At 35.8% G+C, this 12,894-nt stretch overlaps 1 protein-coding gene across 1 annotated transcript in view; it reads left to right on the forward strand.

Annotated features, from left to right (window-relative positions):
- Positions 1 to 545: 545 nt before the first annotated feature.
- Positions 546 to 12,894, forward strand: part of si:ch211-153b23.7 (TNFAIP3-interacting protein 3) — a 41,255-nt gene continuing 28,906 nt past the window's right edge. Inside the window, exon 1 of the mRNA XM_062043782.1 lies at positions 546 to 730. Within this exon, the coding sequence (XP_061899766.1) occupies positions 624 to 730 (107 nt within the window). The 5' untranslated portion in view covers positions 546 to 623. The remainder of the gene's footprint in view (positions 731 to 12,894) is intronic.

Here is a 12,894-nt window from a genome sequence, read left to right on the forward strand (position 1 = left end):
CTTTAACAGTTAATTTGACTCATTTTCATTAATTACTAGTTTCTATGTAACTGTTTTTATATTGTTTTACTTTCTTTTTTATTCAAAAAATTTTATTTTATTGATTTTTTTAAAAAGGACTTTATCTTCCCCATACCTGGTTGTCCAAATTAGGCATAATTATGTGTTAATATATATATATCGGTGTCGGTTGATATCGGTATCAATAATTAAGAGTTGGACAATATCGGAATATCGGATATCGGCAAAAAAGCCATTATCGGACATCCCTATTTGTAACCATTTTATTCATTTAAAAAACTAGAATACTGTCTTCTGTGTTTAAACACCAACCACTGATCTTTTTTCGCTTTCACGTTTCCATGGTAACATTGTGAAAACTTCATCACATTGTGAGAGTTTCAATAAGCCCTGACAACAAACCACCATGGTTTGTGCCCAAACAACTTGTCATTGTCTAGGTGTCATTTCCTCTTCTCAAAACATTTATGATGTGGGCCCCCGACCTCGGGGACTTCCTCTTTTTGTCACGCGGCAATACCGACACTGGCTTTGCACTTTTGCCGGAGCGGCTGTGTGAGGAGAAAACTGTCTCTTCGTTATTGGGATACGTCGGATCAGCCATGGATGAAGAGGATCTGCCTTCGTTATCAACTGGCAAACACAACAAGTCATCAGGAAGAAGAGAAATCAACCACTCCAGAGGAGCCAAATCATCCGAAGTATTATGGTATGTATGATCCTAATAGACCTTATAGAGTACGATCTCACACAACAGCTGCCCACACTGGAGTTAATAAGATATTGATGAGGCGTATTGTCATAACTACATTCCTTCATTCTCGAGCTTGTCATCCATTTTCTACACCACTTTGCCAATTTGTGTCTATTAAAGGCACATTTGTGCCATTAATACAGACTTTACTATTATGGATGAGCTTTTCTGACAGTCACATGTTTAAAAAAAATTTAAAAAAACATACAGTAGTCTTTAAAGGAAGAGGAGGAGTAGAGCATAAGTGTGGACTTTCCAGTGAGGTAATCGTAAGGGATAATTTCTCTTTTTTTAACAAGTTCATGACAAGTCATCAACTTAAAGGCCTACTGAAATGACATTTTTTTATTTAAACGGGGATAGCAGATCCATTCTATGTGTCATACTTGATCATTTTGCGATATTGCCATATTTTTGCTGAAAGGATTTAGTGTAGAACAACGTCGATAAAGTTTGCAACTTTTGGTCTCTGATAAAAAAAAAACCTTGCCCCTACCGGAAGTAGCGTGACGTTGTCAGTTGTTCCCTCCCTCATATGTTCCTATTGTTTTCAACGCAGTTAGAGCGATTCGGACGATTACCCCATTAATTTGAGCGAGGATGAAAGATTTGTGGATGAGGAACGTTAGAGTGACGGACTGGAATGCAGTGAAATACATATTTTTTTTCACTCCGACCGTAACTTAGGTACAAGTTGACTCATTGGATTCCACACTCTCTCCTTTTTCTATTGTGGATCACGGATTTGTATTTTAAACCACCTCGGATACTATATCCTCTTGAAAATGAGAGTCGAGAACGCGAAATGGACATTCAGTGCCTTTTATCTCCACGACAATACATCGGCAAAATGCTTTAGCTACGAGCTAGCGTGATAGCATCGTGCTTTAACTGCATATAGAAGCAAAAAAAATAAACCCCTGACTGGAAGGATAGATAGAAAATCAACAATACTATTAAACCGTGGACATGTAAATACACGGTTAATGCTTTCCAGGCTGGCGAAGGTTAACAATGCTGTGCTAACGACGCCATTGAAGCTAACTTAGCAACTTAGCAACGCTATGCTAAAAACATTAGCTCTCCACCTACGCCAGCCAGCCCTCATCTGCTCATCAACACCCGTGCTCACCTGCGTTCCAGCGTTCGGCAGAAGGACGAAGGACTTCACCCGATGCGTTTGGCGGCCCGGAGACGTAGGAAGTCAAGGTGAGGTCGGCGGCTAGCGCGTCTGCTCTCCAACAAAGTCCTCCTGGTTGTGTTGCTGTAGTCCGCTGCTAATACACCGATCCCACCTACAACTGTCTTCTTTGCAGCCTTCATTGTTCATTAAACAAATTGCAAAAGATGTCCAGACTACTGTGGAATTATGAAATGAAAACAGAGCTTTTTGTATAGGATTCTACGGGGTACCATAAGTTCCGTTAAACTGACTTCGTCACGCGCAAACGTCATCATACCGCGACGTTTCAGCCGGATATTTCCCGGGAAATTTTAAATGTCACTTTATAAGTTAACCCGGCCGTATTGGCATGTGTTGCAATGTTAAGATTTCATCATTGATATATAAACTATCAGACTGCGTGGTCGGTAGTAGTGGCTTTCAGTAGGCCTTTATTTAAGGTTGCATGTTTGTTTTTTTAGGTGAATACTGTGACTGGCTTTTTTTATTTTTCCATTTTTATTTTTTTTTTGTCCTGTCCAACTACTCAGGCAAATCATATTGTGTTATGTATATGCCCATATCGGCTGTACAAATTTACTTTACAAAAGAAAAGTGTGAGATACTTCTCTTGTTGCCTTATTTGTATTTGACTTTATTAAATGGATTTATATTATTATTTGGTGCAGCCGGGCCGGAGCAGGAGGGTATAGAAAGAGATATAAAAGGAAGGCAAAGGGGGAAACAACAACAACAGCAAATACAACAATAACAACAACAACAACAAGAGAACAATATCAGCAAATAGGATATGTACAAATATGATGGTAAAAGTGATAGCTAGGGATGATGTTCGAAACCGGTTCTCCCGGTTGTTCGATAAGAAAAGAACCGATTCCATGGACTCGAATCCCTTTTTGAGAACCGGTTCCCGTTATCGAGGCCACTATAGTAAAGAAAAAGAGTTGGTTCTTTATTCGAATCCCTGGGAACGAATCCCGTCCCAAAAGAAATGCCCTGTGGGACATCACAGGAAATGACGTAGCTCAGTCATTGGACTGAGCTACGTCATTTCCTGTGATGTCACACAAGCAGTAAAAAGAATGGACCGGAAAAAACGCCTCAAAGCATGGCTATTCACCTATAGTGATCACAGAGACAGGTTGTTTTTGTGTTACTGTATATATTTGTTTTTCTGAAAAATCCCACTTAATATAATTTGGGTAACAGTCAATATGTATTTATTTATTTATTTTATTTTTTTCTTATAAAATAAAAGTGAGCTTTTGTTCAACCAAATATTGTGTTTTTTTCCATATACAACAACCTATCTGGATTCGATAAGAGAATCGATAAGGAATCGGTTCGATAAGAGGATTTGATAATGGGCTCCAACTCGATAATTTCTTATCAAACATCATCCCTAGGGATAGCAAAGAATCAGTTAGTGAAATAAATAAATAATACAGAAATGACAATGAACATTATTACACTACAAATGGAGCAATACAAATAGCAATAGAAATAGCACTATTGATAATGAATAATGACAATAATTACCTCTGTTATCAACATTACAATTGTTCAAATGCAACAATACATACATGTAATGGTAACTTCAAATACAAAAGAAAGCAGATAAATGGAGAGAAAGAAAGAGAAGCCAACTACATTAACCTTGTAGATTGTTATAGTTACAATGGGTTAAGCTTTGTCAGTGTTACCCAGTTTACCCTAGGGCAACAACGTTAATATATGTTTGATGAAACGTGATTATATGCATGAGTGTATGTATGTATATGTGCTTGTATATGTACAGTATGTGTATATGTGTTTGTACAGTGAATGTTTATGTACAGCATGTGTACATACATGTATGTTTGTACAGTGATTGTGCGTGTGGATGTACGAACTTTGAGTGTGTAGGTACAGTATGTACTGTATCTGTGTATGTATGTGTGTGCGTATGTATGTATATACTGTATGTATGAATAATGGTGTGTATGTGAGTATATATGAGTATTTGTATTTTGTGATCAGCCTTAAATAAAATATTGTCTTGAGCCAGTTAACCATAGATCGGGTCAATCTAGACCAGGGGTCGGCAACCCAAAATGTTGAAAGGGCCATATTGTACCAAAAATACTAAAAAAAAAAAATCTGTCTGGAGCCACAAAAAATGAAAAGCCTTATATAAGTGTTATAACGACGACAACACATGATGTAAGTGTCTATATTAGCTATATTAGCCTACTATCAAAGGCTAACGCAAATCTTCGTTGACAGAAATGTTGTATTTTAATTTGTATTCTACACATTTTTGCAACATTAGAAACCATTAGTAAAAAGGAGGCTTCTCAGAGGGTGAGATAACTCCTGGAAATGATTGGCTTATAATGGCCAAAGGTATAGATGTGTGTGTCCAAGTTTAAGGAAACGGCAGGCTGTCTTCTTCTAATGGATTTATTACAATCTTTGCAAGCTAGGTAATGTTTGCTGTGGTCTGGAACAACATGGCACACAAACAACTATGAGAAATGCAGCCAAAATTACAGACAGATAATGTGTCATGAGACATGCAAATATAAATTAAATACACAGAGGAAATAAGTAAAGGAAATTAAATGAGCTCAAATATACCTACAAACGAGGCATGGTGATGCAATATGTACATACAGTTAGCCTAAATAACATGTTAGCATCGATTAGCTTGCTGTCATGCACTGATCAAATATGCCTGATTAACACTCCAACAATTCAATAATATCAACAAAGCTCACCTTTGTGCATTCGCACACAGTATAAATGGTTTGGTGGACAAAATGAGACAAAGAAGGAGTGGCATAAAACACATCATTCTGAGGCAGCAGCGGAGAAAGTTGGACATGTAAACAAACTATATGATGAGTTCAACGATCGCTGTAATTAGTAGGACAAAACGGTGCTTGCCAAATACTCTCATTAGTGAAGCATGTATAATATAAACAGTGGGATTTCTAACAATTAGGAAGGTTTGTGTCATGTTTGTTCTCCTACATTTTTTTCTTCATCTTTTTCCATTTTCACACATCTCTGAAAGAGGTCCATTGAGCCACTAGGGCGGCGCTAAAGATCTAGAGCTGCGGGTTGCTGACCCCCGATCTAGACCCTCTTTATCAGAGAACATGACAGGGTATTTACATATCGCTGAGCGAGGCGTTGGCGTTTTGGTGTCCTTCCAAGACAGCGTGTGGTCGCAAACGTTGTTAAACTGGGTCACAGTGTTTATCAGCTGCCAGGAAAGCAAGAAAGAAGGGGGGAAAAAGATCGAGATCTAACGTGGGCTGTGTCTGATTTACTATAACAAGGTTTTGGTCTTGAGACTATATTGTACACACATTTATCAAGTTAAAGTATACATTGTCTCACTGTAATGTATAATATTATGAGTATTGTTTCTGTTTAATTTGCGAATATGAAAATCCATCCCAAAATTCCTTTAGAAAATGCAATAATGTCATAGTTATTCCACATATACTTTATTCAGTCAATGAGAAATGCATAATATTTCAAGTCAATTCATTATCTATAGCAATTTGAGAGAATTATGCGTAAATATTGTATATCAGTGGTTCTTCAATGGTTTTGCTGCAGGACCAACCATCAATGGATTCCTTCCACATTTGAACTGATATGGTAACAATTACCGGTATCAGCAGTAGGGCTGCAACAACTAATCGATTAAATCGATTAAAATTGATTATAAAAATAGTTGGCGATTAATTTAGTCATCGATTCGTTGGATCTATGCTATGCGCATGCGCAGAGGCTACTTTTTATTTTATTTATTTATTTTATTTTTTTAATAAACCTTTATTTATAAACTGCAACATTTACAAACAGCTGAGAAACAATAATCAAAATAAGTATGGTGCCAGTATGCTGTTTTTTTCCCCCAATAAAATACTGGAAAGGATAGAAATGTAGTTTGTCTCTTGTATCCGATTATTAATCAATTAATCGAATCAATAATCGACAGATTAATCTAATTAATAATCGACAGATTAATCGATTATCAAATTAGTTGTTAGTATTATGATGATAGTATACAAGATAGTATATATCTGTATCATGAATCAATTTAAATGGACCCCGACTTAAACAAGTTGAAAAACTTATTCGGGTGTTACCATTTAGTGGTCAATTGTACGGAATATGTACTTCACTGTGCAACCTACTAATAAAAGTCTCAATCAATCAATCAAAAGTTGCAGCTCTAATCAGCAGTACCAGTTTTTGATACTTTTGTGTGTTGATGTGTTAATAAATGTTAAGTATTTTAATAATCACAACACAGTGCTGTGCAGATGTAATATCTTCATTTCTGACATATTTCTGAGTTATTTGCAAGACTTTACATTCAGTTGCAATTCCACCACATTAGATGGCCGTAGTGTATAGACTACGATGTGTTGCCTAGTAAGGGAGTAGTCTTTGCTATTGTGAGTTAGTGAATTATAGTTATACAGCGCTTTTTTCTAGAGCAGACGTGGGCAAATTAAGGCCTGTTAAACTTTTCAATCTGGCCCGCCGGACATTCCCAAATAATTTTTTTAGATCTTTAAGATTGAAACTGTAGCTGCCATTATGATGTGCAGGGATGTTTTCAAATGACCGTAAGTCTTGAACTATACAAAGTATTTCACTGGTTGGAATCTGCCATTTTGTATGATATACTAGTTACTATGGTAATCTAAGCAGTTACTATGGTAATCTAAGTCACAGCAGCTCAGACGAGGCACCAAGCAGTGTGGGTGGGGAGCGTTTCCACAGAGTGTTTCCAGAGCGGACAACCTGAAATGCGGGTGTCAGGGACGGACGCGGAAGGAGATTACAATACAACAAAGTTCTAAAGCTTAGTGATGTATCAGATACATCAGATTGTAGGAGGTCTTATTTTTTACCCTTCTCGTTCATATTTCGCTGTTTGTTGCATTTTTGTTGCGTTTCGCTTGATTGTAAATATGTGTCGATCGAAAGAGGGTTTGATGCTAATTTACATTGAAAACTCTGTATATGGGCTAGTGATTAGCATTAGTGATTTTACATGGCGATTTCAAACACCTCCAAATATGACAATTAAATAAAAAAGAAGCTGATATACAATAGGTATATAATATTGTACTCAAAAGGCTCAACAAGAGACAGCACACTCAGCATCAGTCTCAAAGGAACAAAGATCCAGCACTGAAGGAGTGACCCAGGTGGAACTAAATAGAACTACCGTATTTTTCGGAGTATAAGTCGCTACGGAGTATAAGTCGCACCGACATAAATGCATAATAAAGAAGGGAAAAAAAACATATATAAGTCGCACTGGAGTATAAGTCGCATTTTTGGGGGAAATGTATTTGATAAAACTCAACACCAAGAATAGACATTTGAAAGGCAATTTAAAATAAATCAAGAATAGTGAACAACAGGCTGAATAAGTGTACGTTATATGAGGCATAAATAACCAACTGGTATGTTAACGTAACATATTATGGTAAGAGTCATTCAAATAACTATAACATATAGAACAGGGGTCACCAACCTTTTTGAAACCAAGAGCTACTTCTTGGGTACTGATTAATGCGAAGGGCTACCAGTTTGATACACACTTAAATAAATTGCTGGAAATAGCCAATTTGCTCAATTTACCTTTAACTCTATGTTATTATTAATAATTAATGATATTTATCTTTGTGGAAACACCGATCATCTTAATGATTCCTCACAATAAATATATATATAGAAACAGATAAATATCAATATGCAACACTTTATTTTTATATTTTCTCTCAGTGCACATTTTTCAAATTGAACATTTTCAAATGATCACTTCTAAGACAGTCTTGTGAAATCACAATATCCCATTTTAACTAGCTAGCCACTAACATTTTTTAACAAATCATGAATTACTTTGCACCATGTTTGTACAAATAATAACTCATGAAAAATACAAAAGTCAACTCTCAAATTTTTAAGTAAATCATGTCACACTTTCAACTGGACACCAAATCTGTTATCTGTTTCTTTGTCAGTTAGTGAAGACCAAGTCTTTAAAATATTTTCTTGGATTTTCAAATTCTATTTGAGTTTTGTCTCTCTTAGAATTAAAAATGTCGAGCAAAGCGAGACCAGCTTGCTAGTAAATAATTAAAATTTAAAAAATAGAGGCAGCTCACTGGTAAGTGCTGCTATTTGAGCTATTTTTAGAACAGGGCAGCGGGCTACTCATCTGGTCCTTACGGGCTACCTGGTGCCCGCGGGCACCGCGTTGGTGACCCCTGATATAGAACATGCTATACGTTTACCAAACAATCTGTCACTCCTAATCGCTAAATCCCATGAAATCTTATACGTCTAGTCTCTTACGTGAATGAGCGAAATAATATTATTTGATATTTTACGGTAATGTGTTAATAATTTCACACATAAGTCGCTCCTGAGTATAAGTCGCACACCCGGCCAAACTTTGAAAAAAACTGCGACTTATAGTCCGAAAAATACGGTATGCAATAATTATATCTAATCTACTTGCAGTTTGCAACCTTGTCAAATGATATGAAGCTATGTGTTAATTGCAAATATGCAAAATATTTTTTGTATTTAACACATAAACCTAAGGCTTAGGTCAGGCTGATTAGAAAATGAGGTACTCACCGAATGTACTGCATAATTGTATTTATTTACAGTGATTTTGGGCAATAATAAATACACTACCGTTCAAAAGTTTGGGGTCACCCAAACAATTTAGTGGAATAGCCTTCATTTCTAAGAACAAGAATAGACTGTCGAGTTTCAGATGAAAGTTCTCTTTTTCTGGCCATTTTTGAGCGTTTAATTGACCCCACAAATGTGATGCTCCAGAAACTCAATCTGCTCAAAGGAAGGTCAGTTTTGTAGCTTCTGTAACGAGCTAAACTGTTTTCAGATGTGTGAACATGATTGCCACAAGGGTTTTCTAATCATCAATTAGCCTTCTGAGCCAATGAGCAAACACATTGTACCATTAGAACACTGGAGTGATAGTTGCTGGAAATGGGCCTCTATACACCTATGTAGATATTGCACCAAAAACCAGACATTTGCAGCTAGAATCGTCATTTACCACATTAGCAATGTATAGAGTGTATTTCTTTAAAGTTAAGACCAGTTTAAAGTTATCTTCATTGAAAAGTACAGTGCTTTTCTTTAAAAAATAAGGACATTTTCAATGTGACCCCAAACTTTTGAACGGTAGTGTATACTAAATTAAAAATAAATATGCTTCTCAGTAAAATCAAAGTGCAAATGAAAATACGGCTTCACCACTTTAGTCGTTATTTTTGCAATTAAGACATTTCTCTAAGACTTTAGCTCCAGACTTCTTCTGTTTGTTCGAGATTGTCATGACTGCCCCCAAGTGGTGGAAAAGTAAAGTACATATGGACCACAGCTGAAAAAATCCTTTTGTGGGGCACTCGCAACCCAACAATGGCCCTATGATTAAGAAACACTGTTATAGTAGACCACTAACAAACTTATTCTATACTACTTCTATACAAGACAACACCCCGATGCATTAAAAAAAATATCCTTTTGTTATTGTTTTGCACCGGCAAAAATAAACTAGCCCGCAACTTTGAGAACCACTGCTGTGGCTCATTATAGCAACCTGCAAATAATTACCTTTCCACAATGTGAATGTGACATTTAAAATACCACCATTTTTTTTCCCCCTTCCATGACCTGACAGCACAGTCCTGAAAAGCTTTGCAGCCCTCACAGAGCAGCGCGGTGCACCTACAGTAAGTGGATGAAAGCAAGAGTTTTTTGCGGGGGAGTCTGGTCTTAAGGGAGAAGAGGGGTTGCAGTTCCTCCCAGTCTTTATCTCAGCATACTTGTGTGAGGATGCCCAGGGGCGCTCCATGCAGGGCTGCACTGCAAAAACTGAATTCTAAGTAAGATTAAATATCTCAAATAAGGGTGATATTTGCTTATCTTCTGTCTGATAAGATAATTCTTCTCACTAAGCAGATTTTATGTTAGAGTGTCTTACTTGTTTTAAGTTGTTTGGTCCTAAATGATCTCAGTAAGATATTACAGCTTGTTGCTGAGATTTGATGACCTATATTGAGTTAAAACATGCTTGAAACTAGAATATCAACTGTTGCAAAGCTGTGTCATCAACACTCACAAGTATACAACTACTTTTTTAAAGTAATAATTTCTTATTTCAAGCATGAACAAAAAAATCCTGACTTTTGACACAATTGTGTTCTCATAATTAAAACAGATGACAGCCAAATGGACTCTGCAGTTTTATTTTCAATGAAACAAGAGAAAATACGTACTCATATAGTAGTACAGTTGGCACAAGTACGGATAAACGGACTATTTAAACATTTAACATTAGAAATTTCAAACTATTTTGAACAGAAATAGTTCATGCGCATTCAGATAAATTCTTTAAAAATTACAATAAAAACAAATTTGGCTGGTGGCTGGGCTGTAAACATTGTGTGTATATATATATATATATATATATATATATATAATATATATATATATATATATATATAATATATATATATATATATATATATATATAATATATATATATATATATATATATATATATATATATATATATATATATATATATATATACAGTATATATATATATATGTATGTGTGGGGGAAAAAAATCACAAGACTATTTCATCTCTACAGGCCTGTTTCATGAGGGGTTTCCTCAATCTCCTGAGGATTGAGGAAACCCCTCATGAAACAGGCCTGTAGAGATGAAATAGTCTTGTGATTTTTTTTTTTTTTTTTTTTTTGATTTTTTTTTTTCCCACACATACATATTACGCTCTACCACGGTATCGAGCACTATCTTTTTTTGGATAATCTAATTAAGACATATATATATATATATATATAATATATAATATATATATAATATATATATATATTATATATATATATATATATATATATATATATATATATATATATATATAATATATATATACTCCTCGCGCACTAATTGACTGAAAGAGCACGCACTTGGCGCGATAATGTCATGTTATCGATGGAAAAATGCATTTTTAGACAATATGATTTGCCTGAGCGGCTAGGAGACCCCGAGAGTAACAAGCGGTTGCCTTGTTGCCTTTCCATTAAGAACAAAACATTTGTTTTTAGTATAAGTTTTCTGGTTTCAAGAAATGTAATGCCGAGCGCATATCATTATGTCAAGATAATGGCACTAGCATTTACTTAATTTAATAATATTTTTCAACATATTGAGCAAAGAGGCCTCTTCTTTTTTTTTTTCTACCAAGAAAAGTGCACTTGTTATTAGTGAGAATATACTTATTTTAATGTATTTTGGGGTTCATTGAGGTTAGCTAATTTTACTTGTTTTGGAAAGCCTTAAGAAGCCAAATTTTCTTGTTCTATTGGCAGATAATTTTGCTAAGTTCAAATAAAATACCCCTAGTTTTTGTATTTTGACCATTGACTTTTTGCAGTGTGGTAAATTCAGTTGGTTGGACATGGTTTGGAAAGGCACACACCTGTCTGTATACAACAGACCTGGGCAAATTAAGGCCCGCTAAGCTTTTCAATCTTGCCTGCCGGACATTTCCAAATATTTTTTTTAGATCTCTAAGATGGAAACTGTAGCTGCCATTATGATGTGCAAATGACCGTAAGTCTTGAACTATACAAAGTATTTCAATGGTTGGAATCTGCCCTTTTGCATGATATACTAGGTACTATGGTAATCTAATTAGTTACAATGGTAATCTAAGCAGTAACTATGGTAATCTAAATCACAGCAGCTCAGACGAGGCACCAAGCAGTGTGGGTGGGGAGCGTTTCCACAGAGTGTTTCCAGAGCGGCCAGCCTGAAATGCGGGTGTCAGGGACAGACGCGGAAGGAGATTTTTTACAACAAAGTTCTAAAGCTTAGTGATATATCAGATATAAAAGATCTTAGGTGGAGGTTTTTTTACCCTTCGCGTTCATATTTCGCTGTGTTTTTGCATTTTTGTTGCGTTTCGCTTGATTGTAAAATATGTGGATCAAGAGGGGGTGTGACGTTCAAATGTTGTCAATATTCAGTGTTTTATCATTCATAGTTAATATTGTAAATCCAGCCCTAGGTTTAAGAATCCCTGCTGTAGACAACATGTCTTTTTTTTTTTTATAGATTGTTTCATTTCTGAGTACAATTGAAAGAATTTGAAAGTTAAAAAAAAACTCAAACTCATTTTAGCATGGAGGAAAATCTGTGCACACGTGGGCCAGACTAATCATGGCATTAAAAATAAAAAATAAAAACAACTCTAGATGTTTTTTTTTTGTCTTACTTTGGCCAAAAATAGAACAAACACATTCTGAAAATATTACAATAAAAATATAGAAAAAAAAATACCGGCAGTGGTAAAGTTTAGATCCATGAAGGAAAGAAGAAAGTGAATGAATGTTTATACCTGAATACATTTACATATGCTTGAAAAAAAATGTTTCTTGTATTATTTTTTTTAATGTATTAAGTAACGTTTATGACAACCTTTTTCCAAATCACAATATAGAATGTGAGATATGTGAGCATAATGCATGCATTTATCATTTGTTTTCAAAACGCTTACAAAAACTGTGGAACCCCATTTTATGACTTGATGGGGGTCCCTGGGACTTCCTAGCGCCAACACTGAGGGAGTATTGGTGAGTGCAAAACAGCAGCAGGCGGCCGTGGCCTGCGGGCCGGCTCTAATACTGATCAAATATCATCCATAGATAATTAATTTGCGGGCCGGATCTGGCCCGCGGGTCCTGACTTTGACACCCCTGCTGTAGGCTATTCTTCTGAGACGACATATCGCAACATGGAAACAGCTCTGGCTAATTAATCCCTGCAAAAAATGTCCCACCTACA

This window comes from Entelurus aequoreus, linkage group LG04 (genome assembly GCF_033978785.1).
Source record: "Entelurus aequoreus isolate RoL-2023_Sb linkage group LG04, RoL_Eaeq_v1.1, whole genome shotgun sequence".
In the NCBI taxonomy this organism is placed as follows: Eukaryota; Metazoa; Chordata; class Actinopteri; order Syngnathiformes; family Syngnathidae; genus Entelurus; species Entelurus aequoreus.